This window comes from Rhamphochromis sp. 'chilingali' (genome assembly GCF_963969265.1).
Source record: "Rhamphochromis sp. 'chilingali' genome assembly, chromosome: 10".
In the NCBI taxonomy this organism is placed as follows: Eukaryota; Metazoa; Chordata; class Actinopteri; order Cichliformes; family Cichlidae; genus Rhamphochromis; species Rhamphochromis sp. 'chilingali'.
Genome location: NC_137937.1, coordinates 31,247,981 through 31,269,831, shown reverse-complemented (window position 1 = coordinate 31,269,831; position 21,851 = coordinate 31,247,981). Strand labels below are relative to the sequence as shown.

The following is a 21,851-nucleotide window of genomic DNA, read 5'->3' as shown; positions in this document are numbered from 1 at the left end:
GGCATCATGGAGGGTGACATTTTTTCTGTAGTATGCAGGTTATGTGCACATTACATCAATATTAAAACAGTCAAAAATTGTTTTCTCTCTCGTCTAAATTAAAACAGTGTCAGAGTTAAAAGTGAAAACTGCTCCGTGAACAGAACCATGAATTAAAAAAAAAGGTGACTTTAAGTCAAACAATAATTTAAGAATCACTTAAAGGGACAGGCTAACTTGTTTTCCAGCTCCATGTTATATTAGGCCTTGGTGCCCCCCTTAGTTTATTCAGTATTCGAATAAACAAGACATCCCTTCATACTGATATCACAAGAGCAGAAATAAACTGTGTTATTTAGAGCTGCCTGAAGCCTGAGCGTTTGGCTCATAAAGATTTCTTCAACATCCTGGCCTCATTATTTGAAGGTTTGACCATATTTAATAGGAGCATCCACCATTGTAACAGAATACACTCACCAGCTACTTTGATCAGCTGTTTGTTAACACAAACATCTAATTAGCTAGACACATTTAGGCATCTAGAGTTAAAATGACCAAGCAACAGATTTAAGTGACTATGAAAGTGGTGTAGCTTGGCAAAAAAGCGCTTACCAGGAGGTGGCTGGAGAAAGAGCCCCCAACAAAGAAAGATTGGATAGGAATAATGGAGGAAATATATAGAATGGAAAAATTTACTTTTTTTTTAACCTCAAAATGGACCAATTTCATAAAAACTGGAGGAAGTGGGAGAGATTTGTTGAAGGTGGTAACGTGAGATGAGATATTCACACAACTACTGGAAGAAGGAAGGTCTGCTAAGGACGTGGTCACGTTTTTTTTTTAGTTTTTTTTTTAAGGTAGTTTATAAAAGAGACTGGAAATACCCTTCCGAATATGATCAGGGATGGACTGTAAAGTGCTGAGTGGACAGTAGTAAAAACCTAACGACATGGGACCTGTAAAGAGGTGGAGGGGAGCTCCCCCAGACCGAGCAGATCTGCGGGTTTCACTGTGCCATTATGTCATCGTTAGTGCGTAGTATCTTTGTTTGTTTGGTTGTTTTTTTTTTGTTGTTGTTTTTTTTTGGGGGGGGGGGGTGTTTGGGTTTTTTTTTTTTTTGTTTGTGTGTATTGCTAAATTAAAGTACCTTTTTATAAAAGAAAAAAAAAAGAAAGTGGTGTAGCTGTTGGTGCCAAATGGTCTTGATAGTTGAGAAACTCGTGATCTACTGGGACCACGAAATACAGACTAGACTGCTTTACAACCACAATATGCAGAAGAGCATCTCTGAATGTGCTACACATCAAACTTTGAAGCAGATGGGCCACAGCAAAACTTGACAACAGAAAATTGGGAAAATGTTGCATGGACCTGATGAATCTTGGTGTCTTGTAATTAATTTCTTTGTACTGAAATGATAGAATCAACTGCTGTTAGGCCATGTGAAAATTCAGAAAACATGCACGCCATCACCAAATGTCATGGTTGTTGAGATATATCAATATGTCAGAACAACAAATAGAGAATAAAAACAGACCATGTGCATATTGTTATTATGTAGCTGCTGTATATACACTGTGCTTTCAGGGTGCTTACCTGTATGCCTGCTCTATTCTTTTGCTCTAATGAGAACAGGACTGAGGGAAACAGTCTTGCAGAAACAAACCTAGGTGGTCCAACAATAACATTTGGATCTAATAACAACTCACGCTGAAACCTAACTGGTACAATGTAAATATAATCAGAGAATTTCAGCTATGCAAGTATTTACATGCCATTGTCCAAGTTTACTATAGAAGACTCTAGACACAACTGTTTTAGTTCTACTCAGAGTGAGACTAAACTTCCTTTATTTCAACAATTGCAACTATTGTTTTATAAACAACAAAGCTGCAGATCAGCATCATGTATTATGATTTCTCTGCTATTAAACAAAATGCTTTACAGATAGTTACAGGCCCAGAAATTTACAGTGACTCTAAATGAAGGCCTCCTTCTTACAGCATGCTCAGAAACACTTACTGCTCTTTACAAGCATAAGTACTCAGTGTGTGTTTTGGTTCTGTGGAAAGATAGTCTTCACAAAGGGTGAAGTCTACAAATACTGTAAAAAACTAAAGTATCCTTCTAGAAGAAATCAAAAATGTCATACCAGTAACCTATAAGCCTGTAAGTTAAATCTGTATTCTTTCTAATGGCCAGCAGAGGGCGACTCTTCTGGTTACAAAGAAGACTGTTTACAACCAGAGAAAATGAATGTTCTTACCCTCAATAAACACTTTTCTAAAGTGCTCATGCTCTCAGTCTCTAGCTTGAAGCCTTAATGAATAGAATATGATGTTCATTTTTTTTTTTTATTTGAGTCCCAGTTAGAGTAGAGGGGTCAAAAAAGCAAACTATGCTTTGGGTCTCTGTTGTATCAAACTGAAATGTCTCAGGGTTTCTCTTATTTAGCCCCCCTGGTGAAAAGGCTAGGCTCAAGACCAGAATATAACTAAACAATAAATGTCTACTTCCATCTTTAATATACAGTCTATGTTTTGGTTTTTTTGGGGTTTGTTTTGCCTTTTAATTTTTAATTTTTTTTTTTTGATAGATGCAGTGAAGAGTGACAGGAAAGCAGAGGGAGAGAGAGGGGAAGACATGTGGCAATGGTCATATTTGAACCTGGGCCTGCCGATTTCAGCCATTTGGCTCATCCCAGTGAGCTAAATTTGGGCCCCACAGTCTATGGCTTTTAATGTAAAAAGATATGAAAAGAAGGTTATAAGAGGTTCACTGTGACAGTGAAGTTGTGGTACATATAAGTGAACATTTTGTGCTAAAAGGTTGCACAAATTTCACTTGTAGTTGATTTTTGAAAGAATGTGGTTTGAAAATAAGAATAAAAAGCAAATGACTTGCTTCTTCTGAATTACTGAAACGTTAGAATTTCTGAATGAACGTAAGTACTCAAAATCTACTCAAAATAATCCATGACTTAAACACACCAGTAGTTCAGTTCATGACAGCTTTATTTAGTGCAAAGACAGCCTAGTAGCAGGAGTCAGTGATGCGCCTCATGCTCATGAACCTCATGCCGCTGAATCCCATGTTCATGAAGCTCCTGTACTCTCCAGGCCTCATGTACATCATTCTGCCTCTGTAGTGGGGCTGCTCGTACATCAGCCAGTGGCCATCCATCACATTGCAGGACATGCAGTTGGACATGCGGTAACGGTCCATGATGTTATCACAGTCGTCCATCAGCTCATACATCTGACCACCAAAGTTCTCTCTCTCGTAGATCCTCATCCTGTAGGATCCCCTGTACTGTGAGGCAGAAGACAAATGGATTTAACTCAGAGTATTTTAATGATGTCATCCAGGGTAAATGACGACTGGCGTAAAATCTTACCATGGGGATCATACGGCAGGACCTGATGCAGTCGTTCATCCCCATCATGCTCATGTAGTCAGAATATTCACCCCTCCTCAGGAAGTACTGGTTGCCCATGTAGTTGGTGCGGTCGTACACCATGAAGCAGCCTCTCTCAACCCTGCAGGAGTGGCACCTGCTCAGGTAGGAGGACATGTCAGGGCAGTCGTTCATGACCTCATAGGAACGACCCAGGAAGTTCCTGTCCTCGTAGAAGATGATCTGAGGAGAGAGAGGAAACGAGCACATGTGAGGCATTTAATTTTTGAAGCTGAAAGAATTGGTGAGTTCAACAGTAGTGCTGTTAAGTAGAAAGTTCAGGTGCAGCTTTAAACTTCTAATGAGGAATAAATCAATTTAGACATTTATACCTTTCTGTTAACTCTTAATGTGTCAGCTCCATGTCTGAATGAGCGATCTATGATTTTTCTATAAAGGTAACTAATCTAGTTTTATCAGGTCAGACCCAGCAGCAGTATAAATCATTTATACAAGAAGTGCACACATTTGAATCCACAGAGTCAGATGGGCACTCAAAGCACAGCAAAGTTCTCTTACTGAGCTGTTCAGCTCATGAGAGAAGCTCTTAACAGAAGCTAATATGTACATAGTGACATTTTATCTCGCAAAGTCTGTTTCTATTTTGTTGGCTTAGAATTTTAGAGCTTTTTTACTAGAAGAAATATCTGCAAGCTGTAGTTACTGAACCAAACAAGCACAGGCTCTGGCTGGAAAGCAAAAATAGGACTCAGAGATGCTTTAAAGCGGAGGAAAATTATACGATACACCATTCGTGCCACACCTCATGATTGGTTGCTGTTACAAATATAAATATTATATTTTTATAAACACACGTTTAAGACCTTAAAGGCAATTCTCTTACCCTGCTCATCATGTTCATTCCAGTGGTAGTCATATTGCTGATTATTGGGCTGCTGGCTGAGCTGCTGGTTGAGCTGCTGGTTGCCGCTGATGTTTCTGCTCTTGCACCAAACTGTATCCTACCTGGTTTAACCCTTTCCTTTTATACTAGACCCGACCGCACCAGCCCATTGTCCAAACCTCCTGAGTCAGCAGCTGTGTCATAGACATGCACTGAATATGGAGGGTTTTGTCCACATTTCCAGGGGCCAGCGAGCTTAGAAAATCCATTCAGCTGCGGTTCTCGTACATCACAGGGTCAGGGAATGGGTGAAAGGGTTAACAATCGGAGGTCACACCTTGACATTGTTTATTCAGTGTGACTTACACTGTTTTGTCAGCAGCAGCGTTTTTCTGCCGTTTCTTTGTGCTATTTGTAAAGTGACTGACTTTAACGTGTTGTAGTGAATGGAAAAGCTTTTGTCTTTTCATGAAAACACCCAGACAAGCATTTTTTTTTCAATCAACTGAGCTAAACTAATGACGGCAAAATAAGTTACTTAAAGAACAGAGGATCTTGGATATTAGCAATGTAGTGCACAATAATATTGAGCGATTGAGTAAATAAAAGTCAGAAGTTTAAGTTCAGAGTCCATAAACGTAATTCTTTATCATCTGACTATGGCCAAATAACTAGTAAATGTATCTGACTGGATTATAATTTAAAGCATTATAATTTATAGCCCCATAGTATGTTTCTTTAAAAAAATCTTTGTAAGCTGACTAATACTTTTAAATACATCATTCAAATATATACTGGAGATATATATATATATATATATATATATATATATATATATATATATATATATATATATATATATATATATATATATATATATATATATATATATATATATATATATATATATACATGATCTAAGCTTTGATCTGAGCAGATCAAAGCTTAGGTCATCTTTAGGTCTACTTGCTGAGAACAAAGGCTATGCTCTTGATTGTGATGTGAGGCAAAGTGGACAAATTGTAAGAGAATTAGAAATTAAATTGTAGCTGCAAATATCTACTCAATCGTATTACACTACACTGATTAAAATAGGCATGTTTTATGACATTTTGATGAGGGGTGGGCATGTTACTTGTGCTTCCTGACCTTTGTTCTCTGTCATTTTTATAAAACACCCATGAGTCTTTTGATGTCAATTATATAACATTTTTTTCTTGGCATTTTAAATGATATATTTAGAGAGCCAAAGCAAAAAAAGTGGTGCTCAAAAGAGGAAGGGAGTAGGAGCGCAGGATGGACTTTGGATTTGAGCAGTGTTGTCAATAACTTTGGTGATGTTCTGAGAGGTGAGTTGCCTTGTCTTTTTGTTTTTTAAGTATTACTAATACTTATCTTTTGAAAATGTGCACTCACAGTGTTACAGAGTTCTTATGCCAGCACATTGAGCTACAGTGTAAATTTAGTAAAAATTAGCCTCTTAGTAGGCTAATTTAGGTCAGATGTCTGTTGCCTGGAGTCCTCTCTCCTCGTATAAGAAGAAGCTCCCTGGAAATTATTCGAAGATGTGTAAGCTGCAGAAATGAGAAAGCAGGTGGTTATCCTAGTAGTTGACGCACAGGTATGGAAGTAATACCCCTTCTTAGCACACAGGGGCGCTGTGATACATGCTGAGTTCAGACTGCGACTCTCTTGGTAACAGAAATCTGTGTTGTCAAGCGTTGCTAAGGAAGTCACGGAGCTACTTTTAGTCAGTCTCCCTGACACCAACAGTGCACAAAAGGTAGCTTTACTTTCAGCCTGATAAAAGAGACATAAATTGTTAGTGCAAACGACAGAAACTACCAAAGTTATCCGTTTGTTAATGTGGTCACAGAAACGTACGCTTTAGGCAATAGTTAGCACAGCTTTAGCATTTTAGCTTTGTTAGCTGCAGCTGCAGGTTGTTATCCAGTGAAGAGAAAAGCTTAACAGATGACATTGTTGTGTATGTAAACGTGATTTAGATGATGGCTTAAGTAGAATTGTTAAAGTAGACTTTAACGGGACTTTTCGTTCAGCATTAAAGTTGTTGAAACAAGCAGTAATTGCGTTAGCTCATGTGCTTTGTCTTTTTTAGCTACAGCTCTTGCTTTTAATTGCTTGAAATCAAAAATGTTTGTTGTTTCCACTGATTGGGTATTTGATGCAGTAACCCTCTGCCGTGGCTGATATCAGAACGTATATCAGACAGTAAAGTGATCGTTTGAAGGCCATGTCAGTAAAACAAACTCCGCCGTGTGTCTGAACAGGTCTTGTGCCACTTGAAAATGAGAGCGCTTCATCCACCTCACCACAGCTGGACTCAGACATGAGAAGAGGATGACTGAGGATGGAGAGGACGGCCCCCTCCATCACTCCTGTGAGGCTCCTGGTAAAGGAGACTCAATTGCCAATGACAGCAGCAAACTCAATACCTCCATAGTAGATGTAAAATCCACCAACGGGCACAAGGATGACCTTAGGCTTAGAAACACAGGGGAAGGGATCAGTCCGTATCAGCCCCGCCCCCCCTTGCTACCCAGACTGTCGAAGTCCAGCAAAAGCATTTCATTGGAGGAGACTGTGAGAACCAGGAGGCTGAGAAACAGCCAAGAGAGTCTGAGCGACCCAGCTGAGACCGGCTCCTCCACAGACTCGCTTAAAGAGGATGAAACTGTTGTAGCTCCAAGTGGGTTCGTTATCCAGGGTACAGCTGCAGTGAGGAATGAGCGGGATCCCAGTGCGAGACCCCATTCTGCTGTTCCAACTGGATCCCCAGCCTTCCGGGACAGAGGGAGTAGTCTTTCTGACTATGAAAGGAGACCCCGCAGCCAGCAGAGCGACCTTACAGTCCAGCAGTGGAGGGCCGCCAAGGTGCGCCTGTCTCCGGTGCAACCCACCGGACCACTGCCTGCTCTGGAGAAGAGCTTTGCGTCAGCCACTTTGAGGGCAGCTAATAGGATTGACAGGGATTGTTTGGATTATGCCATGCCGGCCAGAGAGAAGCTTGGAGAAAGGCTCCACAGGAACCTGAGCGACAGCCGGCTTTTGGAGAACATGGGGTCGGATAGTGCCTCTGTCAACTCCATGAGGTCCACCTACAGCGTACTCAGCCCCATCAGACCGCAGGATATGAGGAACAGGTAGGTTTAGCAGGTAATATAAAGATGCACCTGTAGTCATCATCCTTGTGCTGGATTTGAAGGCTCTATTGTAAGATGTCCTGTAGATTAAAGTAACTGCACTCAGCTTCCTGTTAAACTGTAGTTACTTACCAGTCTCTTTCAAGGGTATTAAGCTAGTGACACTTAAAAACAAAAGAAGTAAGATGGGGTGTGTTTTTGTTTTGTTTTTGTTTTTTTGTCTGGATGAGCCCTTTCTAAGCTCACCCACTTTATACTCATATTACCCTTCTATTTTTCCTTTATTACAGTACACTTTAGCTCCAAAACCCCCACGCTCCCCTGCAAGCTGTGTTAGATTTAATTCATCTTTCATCATTCATCTTTCATTCCTCTTTCCAAACTAAATTTGAAATGTTTACACGTTAGTCTGCGATACTTTGTGGTAAAGAAATCAACATCTGAGCTGCTTTAGCTAAAAATGCACAAATAAGAATAAACAGCCTCCATTACTGGAGCAAAGAAGAACATAGGTGTGAGGAGATTCAGCAGGGTTTTTGACAGGATGAGTGGTAAAATGGTTCTTAGTCCACTGCTTTAATACTTATAAAGATAAATTATTGACCTGACCTCAGAGATAGCAGCCTTACAGCTGTGATTAAACTCGATATATGTGCTGATTTTACTTTTCGTCATCCAGGAGTTTTATGGAGGGCAGCGTGCTGGGTAGTGGTGCCTTGCTTGGGGCTGAGGAGCTGGACCGCCTCTTCCCCGACAGGAGAGTTGGCATCTACATCGCCACTTGGAACATGCAAGGAGAGAAGGTGGGAGGATGTTGTGACCTGCAGCATCTCTCACAAAGGTTTTTCTGATGGAGAAACTGAATCATAACCAAATTCCTGCCATTTTCAGGGCCTTCCAGTCAACTTAGATGATCTCCTCCTTCCAACAGACTCTGAATTTGCACAAGACTTTTATGTTATTGGGGTCCAGGAGGGCTGTCCTGACAGGTGGATCATTTAATGTTTTAAATAAAAGCCGGTTATTATGATGAATTACTCCGTAATGGCTTTCATTTTCTGCTTACTAATATGTAACTTTGTTTGTGTGCAGGAGGGAGTGGGAGACCAGACTTCAGGAGAGTCTGGGACCTTACTATGTCATGTTATATGCAGCTTCACATGGTGTTTTATATCTCACTGTATTTGTCAGAAGAGACCTCATCTGGTTCTGCTCAGGTCTGTCCTACTCTACGTATTAGTTCAGGAGGGATGGTGATTATGAAATGATATTTCTAAATTGCTCATATTTCTGTGGTGACTTTTGTATTTAATAGCATGTTGTCTTAAAGACAGGGTTTCTGGAGGTATTAAATGATTCAAATTGATTTCTTGTTCCTCAAAACAGGCTTTAAAAGGTTTAAATAGTCTTTAATTCAGATAGGTCTTTTATACTGTTGAATTAATTTTCTTAACTAATCAATTATTTGAGCTTTAAAATCTGAAAAAAATAATCAAAGCTAAGCTGTGAATGTTTAGTTTTCTAGATTAAACCTTTCTATAATATACTTAAAATGCTGTTTACAAGTCGATATGAATATCAAAACACTTGAAAAGATCCTTTAGTTTCAACTTACAACTCTCGACTGATATCCTTGTTGCTTTGGATGAAATGCTCCACCTACTATAACTGGCCAGAGGATTGTGACAAGGATTTTGTTGTAGTGACATGTTGATTTGTGTGCACAGACATGAACCACCTGAAAAGCGCTATACAAATACACGCCATTTACCTTTCTTCTTCTTTATTTTTTTGCACAGAGGCGGAGCACGCCACAGTCACAACGAGGATCATCTCGCAGATCAAGACCAAAGGCGCAGTGGGGATTGCCTTCACCTTTTTTGGCACTTCTTTCCTTTTCGTTACTTCCCATTTTACCTGTTAGTAGCAGCTTTTCCAAGTCAGAGAAGCTTTTTTTTACACTGCACATTAGTGTATTGCATTTAAACCCTACAGCCGGCCAATGTTGCACATTTCTAATGTGTTTTTCTGTTTTTCTCCCAGCCGGTGATGCCAAAGTCTACGAGAGAATACTTGATTACAACAAGATTGTCGAGGCTCTAGCTCTTCCAAAAGGCCTTCCAGATACCAACCCGTACCGCTCCACACCATGTAAGACTCTCTGAAGCTACTTTGTGTGAATAATTTAAAATGTTAAAGCTATTTGGATGGTTTATGCATCAGAATACTTAATCTTTTAAAGATGTAACAGTATAAAAGTGGCATGCATTCATTCTGATAAGACAAATAATCTTAAAACATTGCATTCATTTTCTAATTGTCCTTCTTTTTCAATCAAATCACAACATGATTGATTGCAACAACTGTAATTAGATTAAACATTCCTAGACACCTAGGTTTAGGATTATTTGCAGGAGGAAGGAATAAGCGGTCTGGCTAATGTACAGGAAGGTTTTTCTCTATAAATATAACAATCTATTTTTGTATTTGTTTCCATGGCCATCTTTGTACCAGCAGTTACTGATGATCTATATGTGGTTAAAATCTTAGTGCTTATAACACTAATTGCCAGTATTCAGTGAAAATTGATGGAATATAATTTTTCACTGCAGCTGACGTCACTACAAGATTCGATCAGGTCTTCTGGTTTGGAGACTTTAACTTTCGGCTGGATAAAGACCGGAGTGAGGTGGAGGCCATCATAAGCTCCACAGTAGGTGGCGATATGAGCCCTCTGCTGGAGCACGATCAGCTCTCCAAGGAAATGAAGGAAGGTATGCACATAGGAAGCCAAAGCGTCAACATTTGCAAAAACTCAGAAAGTTGATTTTGTTCATCTGGACGTCGCGCTTTCAGTGGGAGAAACATTTTGTCACTTCAGACTGAAAAAGTGGCTTGGCTGAGTGATGAAAATGATTTTCCCACAGGAAATGCAACGACTGGATGAGCAGAACCAACTTTCTTGGATTTTCTTCCCTACATGATTTTTTATGCATCTAAACAGTTGCAAAAGTTTTTATAGAAATAGGTTGTTGTTTTCCATTGATTCTTATCCTGTGAGTTGTTTGTCCCTCCAGGGTCAATCTTTAAAGGTTTCCAAGAGGCATCAATACACTTCTTACCCACGTACAAATTTGACATTGGTCGCGATGTCTATGACACCACTTCTAAACAGAGAACACCTTCATACACAGTAAGTAGAACAAAGACGTGTCGCACATGACAAAAGATAAACGCCTTAAGTTTTTTAAAAACACTTTGTTATTTCTATTAAAGTGGCTCTCAAACACATAGAACCTCTCTGTGTTCACAGGACAGGATCCTATTCAGGAGCAGGCAGGCTAATGACATAAAAACACTCATGTATACCAGCTGCTCAAACATCAAGACCTCGGACCACCGGCCTGTCATTGGTGTCTTTCAGGTCAAACTCAGGCCAGGAAGAGACAAGTGAGTCCCACTAACATTCACACATACACCTTAGTGCTGTAGTCCTTTTCAATTAAATTTAATTTCACATAAAGTTGGAATTTAATAGCCTGAAAGAAGGCATAAGTAAAAGTTGCCTTTTACTATGACCTATTTGACTGAGAGCCTTCACTCTCAGCGGTGTCACGTTTGGGCCTAGCACTTGTTTCTAGAGAGTCACTGGTGTAGGCATGTGTGGAGACTTATTGAGATTAGGCGCTGGCACAGGGTCTAGGGAAAAGAGATAAGAGCTTTTTTTTGGTTCCCACTCCTGTTATCCCATTCAAGTTTTCAACAAGTAACACAATTTATGAAGTAATATGTTAGATCAGATTCAGATGGGTTTTTTAGTGACACCAAATCACAGTAGTAGTCAGTCTCAAGCTCTTTGTATTGTAAGGTTAAGAGCTCTGCATCAGTAGAAACCCAAGAATCTCCTTTGACTAAGCATTTAGAAAATAAAGGAAGAAAAAGTCATCCCCAAGCAGAAGCAGCCTTGAGAAGACAGAACAGAGTAGAATAGAGAGAGAATGAAACACAAACAGGATGAAACTACGTGCAGCAGTGACATATAAAGGGGGAGAGTAAGAGAGTCCCCCAGAGGCTCCAGGCTTTAGTGATGTAATAAACTGTGCTGTCGTGGATTTTCGTAGGTAGTGCAAAGGTTATCATTGTGAAAGAATCCTGACAATCTTTAGCTGTGGTCACAAAACAGTAGCTCTGTGTCATACAAATTTGATGGCCTACCCAGGTTTATTAAGTTCATGTTGCACTGTGTGGGTTGCAGTTAAATTAAAGTCCATCCATCCATCCATCTTCATCCGCTTTGTCCGGGGCCGGGTCGCGGGGGCAGCAGCCTAAGCAAAGGGTTAAATTAAAGTGTTGCTGAAATATTACAATGCAAAAATCCATGCCTTAAATGATGGTTCTTTTTCACTGGACTGCAATTGATCATTTGGTAAACGATCAGTTGTGCTTTATGCATTTTGACTTTCTAACACCTGTAATGTTGTATTTGCTTGTATTTTTGTCAGCATTCCTCTGTGTGCCGGACAGTTTGACCGAAGCTTGTACTTGGAAGGTATCAGGAGGAGGCGGATCACCAGAGAAATAAAGACAAAGGAGGCCATGAAGAACCAAAGCAGCACGATCTGCACCATCTCTTAAAACCCATTAAGGAACACTCTGGACCAGATCAGGCTGGATTGGATCAGACCTGTGCCAGAAACAGGAAGGCCAGAAAGGACAAAAAGGAAAAACCAAAGTTGTCTTAACTACACAAATCCCAGCTGTGGTCGAGGTAACTGAGGTGCAGCTGTGTCCCGAAGAAGCTGGCTAGACTCGAGGGCAGGGATCTCGAGGTCATGCAGATATCAGCATTCTGGCCTTTATTTATTCTGCCCCCTGTACTCAAACATAACTAGGGAAGGGGGGTCTCCCTTTGTGGCTTAAAGTTCAGTCACATGCTCCAGTGTGGACTGATAAGACCTTACAGACAGTAACAATACCTATTTTCTCTCTATTTTTTGTAGCCGTTTAAGAAGCATCATATACTATAATACTCTGTTTTTCTGAATGCTATGCCAGTGTTCAAATGCCTTGTGATTTTTGTCATGAAGTAATGTACTAAACATAACTACAGCACACTTTTAGGTGTCCGTTTTGTGGGGGAGTTTTGAGGATCAGGTCAAATATAGACTCTGAAGAGCATGTTGCACCTTGTTAAGAGCTACTGTTAAATTCAGGGAAATTACAGTTATTTGATGCTTTTATTCAATATTTCTTAAAGGAACTCACTTGCTATAAAAAAAAACGTTTGAGCATTTTAATGATATTACTACTATATTACTACCATTATTGCTACCTTTTGTGTGATTAGGCCAAGTGAACCTTTGCAACACTAAACGCAATGCCTTACCTCTCATCTTATTACTGTGTAAACTGTCCATGTACTGTATGTAGCAGCACATTAATCATCTGCATTCCCAGCATGAAGAGCATTCTGTTTTAAAAAAAAAAGTGCCTGTGGGTATTGTTTTTACATCATCGGGACCTCTTATCCATAACTGTATCTTTTTATGTCACCTGATGTAACATCCCATAATAAAGGTTTGAAAACACCTTTGTTTGTTGGATACATTTTGCCCATAACAGATGTATTTAAGTGTGGGGGAGCACAATGTGTTGCAATGTTATCAACTTAATATAGTAGTTATAATACTGTGTTAAATCTAAGGTGAAGCTGAGCACCAGCTTCCAGAGCTTAAAGATGAAGCCTGTGTGGGAATCCCCAAAACTGCAGTTTCTCCAATGGCCACTTGAGGGTGCTTCTTAAACTGAGTCAAAAATAGTTGTCCCTTTGTCACTAACAAAGGTTAAAGTTAGGGGCATGATGTACAGGCTTACAGCCTCTTGTCAACAATCATGTAGTAAAAAGAAAGTGTGAAATAACTCATGTTTTATAGTCTAGATTCTTCAAAATAGCTATTCTTTTCTTTGATTACTGCTCTGCACACTCTTGGCATTCTCTCGACGAGCTTCATGTGATAGTCAGCTGAAATGGTTTTCCACTTGTTGGCCCTTTTCCCGTCACTCTGCAGTCCATCAGATCCCAACCCATCTAGACTGGGTTTAGGTCAGGTGACTGTAAAGGCCAAGCCATTTGGTGCAGCACTCCATCACTTTCCTTCTTGGTCAAATAGCCCTTACGCAGCCCATAGGTGTGTTTGGGGTGACTGTCCTGTTGAAAAATAAATGATGGTCCAACTAAACGCAAACCTGAGATGGGATGGCATGTTGCTACAAAATGCTGTGGTAGCCAATCTGGTTCAACGTACCTTCAGCTTTGAAAAAATCCCCAACAGTGTACCAGCAAAGCACCTCCAATCCATCACACCTCCTCCACGCTTCACAGTGGGAACCATGCATGTAGAGACCATCTTTTGATCTTTTCTGTGTCGCAGAAAGACACAGCAGGTGTAACCAAAGATCTCAGATTTGGACTCGAGCAGTCTCCTCTGAACAGTTAATGTAGAGATGTGTCTTCCACTGACTCTGTGAGGCATTTATCTGGGCTCTAATTTGAGGTGCTGTTAACATGATTTTCTGAGGCTGGTGACGCAAATGAATTTATCCTCAGGAGCAGAGGTGACTCTTGGTCTTCCTTTCCTGGGGTGGTCCTCAAGAGTTTCATCGTAGCGCTTGATGGTTTTTGCGACTGCACTTGGGGACACATTCAAAGTTTTAGCAATTTTTCGTACTCACTGACCTTCAGTTCTTAAAGTAATGATGGACTGTTGTTTCTCTTTACTTAGCTGACTGGTTCTTGCCATATTATGAATTTTAAGTTGTCACAGCTGTTAGCTGTGTACAAACCTTACTTCTGCACAACACAACTGATGGTCCCAAACCCACTGAGAAGGCAAGAAATTACACAAATGAACCCTGACAAGGCACACCTGTGAAGTGAAAACTATTTCAGGTGACTACATCATGAAGCTTATTGAGAGAAGGCCAAGGTTTGCAGTGTTGTCAACAAAGAAAAGGGTGACTACTTTGAGGAATTAGGGTGACCAACCATCCTCCTTTTTTGCACTTGTTGACTTGTAAAAGCCTATATGATATTTTTTATTTTACCATTCATTAACGGCACAGAGAAGGCATTGTTTTCTTTAAACAAACAGTATTATTAAAGTTCTTCATGACTGGGCCAAGTGTCCACTTTTTGGGAAACCAAAATATGGTCACCCTACTAAAATATAAAACATATTTAGAGTTAATTATCTGCATTTCTTTGCTTCATAATTCCATATATTTTGTTTTATATATTTGATGTCTTCAATGTGTATCTACAATATAGAAAGTAGTAAGAACAAAAAAAAACCATTAAATGAGAGGTTGTGTTCAAAGTTTTGACTCTTAGATTGTGCGTTTCTGTGAGAATATCCATGAAACACAGACAAAAAAATAATCAAGTCAACATATGTAGACAATCACTGCAGGTCAAACACTCAGACTATAACCTGCTTTTTCTATTTTTTGCCCTTATGTGGTCGTCACACAGCTGTGGCTCTTCATAACCAATGTGATTTGCAAAGCATTCAGCGTAACAGTAAAAACAAACACCACACTTGTTTAACCATCTTTTTACTGTACAATACACGAATCACAATTTCAGTCTGGAGGACAAGCAGTCAAGTCAGTGACTGATCCAAAAATCTCCATTTTGTTTTTAATCATATATTATGTAACTTTCTGCTGTCTCTGTACCTATAAAAGGACATTATGAAGTCTTGTCGTATAAATAACAGTTTAATCCACTGACTCTGGAATAAAGAATTTTTAGAGAGCTGCGATCTGCAAAGAAAGTAATGGTGGAATAAAAAAAACGAAAGAGTTTTAGGGGCATCCAGAACACAGTCTACTCTGAGTGGCTCTGTGACACTGATGGGGTTTTTAAATGGGAACCTTACATGATAATTTTGTGTTTCTTTAAAAGCAAACTCCTGCAAACCTCCCATAAAAATAATGAATTATTGACTTCCTGGCAACAAAACAAAAATACAGTTGTATACAGACTAGGATTACTGTAGAGTACAATGTGTCATTTCTTTAAAATCACCCCTTCTCTCAGAGGTATTTGTCACCCTTCACAGTAAGCTGTGGTGATTTCCGTGTTCGGAGGGAACACTAGTGTAATCTTCAAGTCCAGTTTATGTAAAGTGATGATGCGGGTCTATCTGAAGAGGCGGTATGTGCGGGGCAGACGTCCGTCCTTGCTGGACAAGGCGGCCTGGATGTGTTCGTACGAGGGCAGCTCCATGAGATCTCCAAGCGCTGCGACAGCTGGCTTACTGCGCAGCATCTTGGTGGTCACTCTTTTAATGTCACCAGGTGTCACGCTGCCTGAAAATTATTTGAATATTATCGTCACACAAATTTAGATGACTTGCAAAGAAAATAACACAAAAATCCTTCCAGTACTCACTTATTAGATGACAGAGCTCATGTGGCAGCTTTCTCTTTCCTGTGGAGAGAACCTGACGACCAACGTCTTCAAAAATAACCGGCCGTGATTCAAGGTTCATCATCAACATGGACTTAAGCTGAGTCTTTGCCCTCTCCAGCTCCATCTGGGCACATAAGGGAAATTTATTAAAAGAACTGTGTAATTTTTATTCTGCTAAATGATGATGACAAAGCTTGTGGCGATCATTACCTCTCCTGCACTGCCGCCCATCTGAATGAACTCTCTGGTGATTATTTCCACCATTTCTCTCACCTGGAAATGAATAAATGAAATAAGAAATAAGAAAAAGAACCACAAAAAACATGACAAACTATTCACTGGAGGTGAACTTTTCCCAAATATACACTCAGCTCCTTACAGGGAGAAAAAAGCAAGAGCACATTACCCATTCATCCTCTCTTTACTGGCTTCCTGCCACTTTTAGAATTTAGTTTTAGATTTTCACAGAGAAGCTGCATTCAGCTTTTATGCTCCTTATATCTGGAACAAACTCCCAGAAAGCCTCAGATCAGCTGAAACACTCAGTTTATTTAAATCCAGGTTGAAGACTCACCTATTCTCAGCTGCATTTGAATAAAGCACCAAATCCACACTTTAAGCTTAAATTTCAAAACTTACATTTAACTACTGATTTTATCTACTGTTCTGATTTTATCTGTTTTGATTTTATATACTGTTGTTTGTTTGTTTGTTTGTTAATTAGTTAGTTAGTTTATTTGCTTGTTTTAATCAATTTTAAATCATGCTTTTTATTTGTTCTTGTTTCTAATGTCTCTGTAAAGCACTTTGAATCACCTTGTTGTTGAATTGTGCTATACAAATAAACTTGCCTTGCCTTGCCTTTATTGCTTGTTCTTAAGTCTTTGACCTTTGCCCCCTTTTTTATCTAAGCCTTTAAGCATCCACCCTCAAGTTAGGGCACTAAGGTTTTCTAATCAGAGGATTCTGGATGTTCCCAGGACAAGGTCAAAAACAGAGGGGATCGGGCCTTTCCAGTTGTAGGCCGTGTCCTGTGAAACCACCTACCCCAGAGCACCAGAGCTGCCAAAGCCTCATCAGAAAAAGTTTCAAAATTTAATTGAGAAATTTGTTACAGAATCCTAACAGATACTCTGCAGCTGTCCTGTATTGAGACTGTACCAACCTGTCTGGGGTCTGCACTAGCATGGATACACAGTAGGCCGCTGTCCTCGTAGCTATGATGGTAGGAGGTGGCGTTGTACATCCAATGATGTCTACAACAGATAACAAAAATTTAACAGTCGGTGACGACTAATTGGAATAGTTTTAGTACAATTTTCTTGTGAGACGCTCACCTGTTAAGGACGTTCAGGTACAGTCGGGTAAACATGCCTTTCCCGGGTCCTCCTGCAGAGAAGGAGCCGCCTCCACCCATCATCATGTTGAGCACAGCGAATGGGATAAAGTCATCCTCCTGTAAAGGGAACATTTTTACCCTTTAACATGTCTCAGGCCCCTGATTGGAGACTTTCCAAGACACTGCAAACACCCACCAGGTAGGAGCAGCTCTCCAGGCCGATCATGATGTGGGTAAGTTCTGGGATGGGGGTGGGGCCGAGGCTCACGTCTGACATATCCTTCTCCATCTAACAGAATAAAACACAATGTCCAACTTTTAAAGATCCGTTAAAAAGATCATTTGCTTTCTCCAGCAGAACGGAGGAATAATAACAAAAACAGGTATCTGCCAAACTTTGATTTTAAACAGAGCCTGGTTAATCACCTTGACGATGCCACCAGTGTACTGTGCTACAGAGAGGTCCACGTTGGGCGCTGAACTCGTTCCCCACACTGGTTTTACGTCCAGCAGGTATTTCCTGGCACTTTCGACCAGCTGCTCGTGCTCGATGCCCACTCCTGCCAGCACCATGCGCTCTGGACGGTAATAGTTACGCAGGTAACTGTGAAGCACATTCTTGTCAATCTTATCCACATTATCTGCAGGACAAAAACGAGGCAGTCCGACTGTGTTGCCTCGATACGCAGCCTGGAAACAAAACAACAAAGAAGGGTCACATATAGATTTAAAGATGAAAACAAACTAGGACTACTCGCCATTGAGTTTGACATTAATGAGGTCAGAATATCTAAAAGTAATCCCTCTAACCCAATCAGACTTCAAATTACTCCAAACACTCATTTTCATAATTTTTGCCACTCCTGACTCTGTATGATATCAACAAGAGCGAAGCTCCTTAATGTGATTAACCCTGACATACAGAAGCCTTTTTCACTCCTTGTTCAAATCTTCTGTTTGCACGAGGCCTCCAATAAGAAGAAATTTGGCTTAAAGGAAGGGTGGACTCAAAGAGGGAAGAAGCAAAACAGCTTGGTTCAGACTGTGAGTGAATGGAGAGGCTGCACAAAAGCTCAGCTAAGGCAAATGGATCATTTTGGACTGTGAATCATGCAAAGTTACTCTATCAGAGTAGAAATGAGCATTGAAATTTTGACAGTGGATTTTGGTTTCATTAGTAATTCACTGATTAATAATAAAATGGGATGAATGGCTGGATGGACTAGCTAAGGAATAATGAGGCATAACTCACAGCATGGATCATCTCAGTGAGTAATGGCTCAGGATCTGGCCTCATGTTGAGATCTTCTAACTCAAAGCGCACCGCCATTCTGGTCATCTCGAGCTCTTCATCTGCACACAAAGAAACAGTTTGTATTACCGGTGGAGACTCTTGGACCGTTTGTGAGGACTGACCCTAAATTATATGTCCTTACCCAGCAGGCGAGGCTGCAGAACAGCATCAGACAGAAGACTGACCACTGTGTCCAGACCTTTCACTTCAGCAGACACTGCATACATTGTGGTGTCTCTGCAAAGCAAAACAACCAATCAACACACCTCAAATCAGCTGTGTGTTGTTTGCGTTTATCATTACATCATTCCACACTGAGACGGGAACTGTGTTAAATACCTGGATGTCTGGCAGTCACAGATTCCCCCGTGTTTCTCTAACGTAAGAAGGATTTCATCTTTACTCCCATACTGTGCAGTGGACTAAAGACATAAATGTTGTTGTCAGGTTTATTGCTCGCACCTCCACCTTTTTGGTCTTTTTCATTGGATTTTATTTAATACTTACAGAAAATGCAAGTTTTTCTAAGAAGTGTGCAATCCCACTTGGATACTTTGCTTCATGTCTGGATCCCGAATTAACCAAAACTAACAAAAGGAAGAAAGAGAGAGAATCTCACTTTATCCAGTTCTTGCAGGTGACAAAGAACTGTGAATATATCAGCACATCAAAGACACAACTTACCTCCAACTGTGCAGAATTCACCAAACTTGTTTTGGGAAGCAACTTTGAGGCCATTTTCTAGAGTGGTAATCTTGGTCTCATATTTTTCCTGACCATCCACTGAAGCGAACACTGGTTTGGGGATCCCAGGCAACGGTGTAGAGAGGGAGATATTTGGGTATCCGCCACCACTGCTGTATTTCCGGTAAGCTGCTATTCCATACCTTAGATGACAATAAAACAACTGCTATAAAAAAATAAAAAAAAAACCTCATCGACTTTTAAAAGCTGAATTTCAAAAGCCAACTTTTGAAAAAACTGCAGCTTATACAACATGACCAATAAATATTAACATTGCTGGGTTTAATTTTTGTACAACCTTTACATTGTACATAGCCCTTCTAGCCACAGCTACTTTAAAGACCTCACCAATTGGTCTTCTGACAAACAATGTGCCAATACAAAAATAAAAACAAACAGTACAACAAACAGCAATGAAAGAAGAAGAAGAAGAAAGTGTACTTTATTGGTCCCCGTGGGGAAAAAGAATAAAAAAGGAAAAGAAAATCCAGCTTGCATGTTTTCCATACTCTTCAGAGGGAAACAGCCATTTTGCAAAGACATACTATTGTCTGCAGACTTTTTGGTCAGTAGGTGGTGATTTCATTACTGCTGATCTCTAGTCTGGACCAGGTTAGCTTTGCAGCATATTTTACCCAGTAAGAAAATGAAAATCGAATTACTTGATGAATTGTTGCAGCCCTAAATTCTAACAGCTGTAATCCTTTCAGTTTATGCATTTAACCCCCTCAAATATTACAATTTACACCAATTAAGTGAACACACAGGGAAAACTTTCGGTTAACTTAGCCAGCTGAAAACAAGCTTGACATGACTGCTTATCATGATTGCCAGTGTTAGGGTAAATGAATCCAGATAACATCACTTGAGTATACTGAAGTGGCTTCGTAGTACAGAGCCCTGGCCATGGTTAAGCTCCTCTCTAGCTGTGAGAAAACTCTGTTCTGATTGGCTGTCCATCATAAAAAGAACAGTGTGGGTTTTGTGTTTACAGCCACGCAACAGGGATCAGCATATTCACTGACATCATATAGCACCAAAAGTACGTAAAAACTCTCTGAAAATGACTATTTTCGCCTTTTGACTCAAACAGATTAGGTGCACATAGATACTATTATCGACTTCATTGTCCAAACGTGTTTGGAGCTTAAAAGTTTAACATTCCTCTTATAGCACTTCTATAATATCAGAATCTCAGCCACACAGTGATAAATTCAAAGTCAGCACGTATAATCCTCCACCATCCTCAGGCAAACGCACATTATTAAGTCCAGCAATCTATTCTCTTTTACCCAAATATGTCTCTTCGTATTCAAATTCTCAACAAAAACAGCCTAACTAGCACGTCTATTTAAAATATATTAAAACAAAGTAGAACAATTCTTTATCTCGGACATTACAGAAAGCCGCTAAAATAATGCCAAAGCTTAAGCGAGAGGAGCATTTTTAGCTTCATTAACGGGTTATGATGTAACTTAGCATCATGCTAGCTGCTAATTAACGGTGACGAGGACGTAGAGAATTTCTAAACCCGCAGGGATGAGCGGCAACGTCAGGTGGGAGACAGTGGGTGTATCGGTGCTGCTGCAGTCTGTTCGCGTTAAACTCCACATTAGCGACACTGTAAGAGCGTTTATTTAAAACGTGTTACCTCTGAACCCGACTCCAGGTTCTGCACCTCGACATGTGAGTCGCCATCCTGGATCCTCTGTGACGGAGATCAACCCGGATGACGACGAAAGCTACTCGAAGCACTTCCGCTTTCAACCAGCTGACGGTTGTTGAACATGCAGCCCAGGGGCCAAAACCACACGATGTTACTGAATAATAAGAACATCACAGTGAAGTCATTAATAATTATTTAATAATCAGTTATAATTGTTAAATAAAAAACACTGCAATTTCAGCTAAGGGGGACAAACACATGTTTTAGGTTATTGCCATCCAAGTACATGACCCGTCCATTACCTCCTCAGTGTGGTGAAGTCACCCTGCAACCTTAACAGAAAAACAGCCCCGAAGCGTCATGTTTCCACCTCTGTGCTTGAGTGTGGGAATGGTGTGCTTTGGAAAATATTAAGCATTTCTCTTCCTCCAAACACGACAGGTCAAGCTGATGCCAGATAGTTTCATTTGACTACAGAACTTTCTTCCATGCTTTCTCTAAATCCTTTAGGTGTTCATTAAGTGTTTGTTGGGAAACTTAAGATTACCCTGTATATGTCCCTTCTTGGGCAGGTAGACCTTTGGTTGATATTCTGTTTTTCTCCATTAAAATGAAACAACCATAAAAATTACACTTAAAAATTCAACAAACTCAAATCAACATTGAGCAGAAATCCATTTTGAAAATTTATAGCACACCCCTGATCTAGAAGATTGACAGTACCTGTCTGGGGAGATAGTAACCCAGATTATTTTTTCTCTATGTACATTTTATAGATGTTCTGTAAATGCATCACACACAGGCAGTCATAAAGCAGAGTTTTGAAAACAGAACAGCTCCAAGTGTCGGCCGCCTCACAGGGCAGTCACAGCTGGCAGATCTGGGGTT

At 40.1% G+C, this 21,851-nt stretch overlaps 3 protein-coding genes across 3 annotated transcripts; 1 reads left to right on the top strand and 2 right to left on the bottom strand.

Annotated features, from left to right (window-relative positions):
* Positions 1–2,960: 2,960 nt before the first annotated feature.
* LOC308404190 (gamma-crystallin M2-like) lies at positions 2,961–4,435 on the bottom strand. The gene is made up of 3 exons (XM_080894093.1): positions 4,281–4,435; positions 3,377–3,619; positions 2,961–3,291 (listed from the first exon to the last, which is right to left on the bottom strand). Exons 1-3 carry the CDS (start codon positions 4,311–4,313, stop codon positions 3,013–3,015), a joined length of 555 nt encoding a protein of 184 aa, XP_080750219.1. The 5' UTR covers positions 4,314–4,435; the 3' UTR covers positions 2,961–3,012.
* A 1,535-nt stretch (positions 4,436–5,970) lies between these two features.
* On the top strand, positions 5,971–13,032 carry inpp5e (inositol polyphosphate-5-phosphatase E). The gene is made up of 11 exons (XM_080893412.1): positions 5,971–6,063; positions 6,572–7,444; positions 8,124–8,247; positions 8,336–8,433; positions 8,537–8,661; positions 9,244–9,363; positions 9,488–9,595; positions 10,057–10,218; positions 10,522–10,637; positions 10,758–10,894; positions 11,947–13,032. Exons 2-11 carry the CDS (start codon positions 6,642–6,644, stop codon positions 12,077–12,079), a joined length of 1,926 nt encoding a protein of 641 aa, XP_080749538.1. The 5' UTR covers positions 5,971–6,063; positions 6,572–6,641; the 3' UTR covers positions 12,080–13,032.
* Positions 13,033–15,041: 2,009 nt separating this feature from the next.
* Positions 15,042–21,033, bottom strand: pmpca (peptidase, mitochondrial processing subunit alpha). The gene is made up of 13 exons (XM_080895284.1): positions 20,949–21,033; positions 19,238–19,440; positions 19,061–19,140; positions 18,893–18,975; positions 18,696–18,790; positions 18,512–18,612; positions 17,686–17,949; positions 17,456–17,548; positions 17,258–17,376; positions 17,086–17,176; positions 16,131–16,193; positions 15,900–16,044; positions 15,042–15,817 (listed from the first exon to the last, which is right to left on the bottom strand). The coding sequence occupies exons 1-13, from the start codon at positions 20,993–20,995 to the stop codon at positions 15,648–15,650; spliced, it is 1,554 nt and encodes a 517-aa protein (XP_080751410.1). The 5' UTR covers positions 20,996–21,033; the 3' UTR covers positions 15,042–15,647.
* Between the last annotated feature and the right edge of the window lie 818 nt (positions 21,034–21,851).

Excerpts from the sequence above, each read along its gene's own strand:
- LOC308404190 (XM_080894093.1), bottom strand. The coding sequence starts at position 4,313 with ATGACTACCACTGGAATGAACATGATGAGCAGG. Across the intron at positions 3,620-4,280 it reads GAATGAACATGATGAGCAGG|ATCATCTTCTACGAGGACAG; the intron begins GTAAGAGAATTG and ends CTCTCTCCTCAG. Across the intron at positions 3,292-3,376 it reads CCTGCCGTATGATCCCCATG|TACAGGGGATCCTACAGGAT; the intron begins GTAAGATTTTAC and ends TCTGCCTCACAG.
- inpp5e (XM_080893412.1), top strand. The coding sequence starts at position 6,642 with ATGACTGAGGATGGAGAGGACGGCCCCCTCCATCACTCCTGTGAGGCT. Across the intron at positions 8,248-8,335 it reads GGAACATGCAAGGAGAGAAG|GGCCTTCCAGTCAACTTAGA; the intron begins GTGGGAGGATGT and ends TGCCATTTTCAG. Across the intron at positions 9,364-9,487 it reads CGTTACTTCCCATTTTACCT|CCGGTGATGCCAAAGTCTAC; the intron begins GTTAGTAGCAGC and ends TTTTTCTCCCAG.
- pmpca (XM_080895284.1), bottom strand. The coding sequence starts at position 20,995 with ATGGCGACTCACATGTCGAGGTGCAGAACCTGGAGTCGGGTTCAGAG. Across the intron at positions 18,976-19,060 it reads TAGAAAAACTTGCATTTTCT|TCCACTGCACAGTATGGGAG; the intron begins GTAAGTATTAAA and ends TTATGTCTTTAG. Across the intron at positions 17,377-17,455 it reads TGGAGAGCTGCTCCTACCTG|GAGGATGACTTTATCCCATT; the intron begins GTGGGTGTTTGC and ends TTCCCTTTACAG.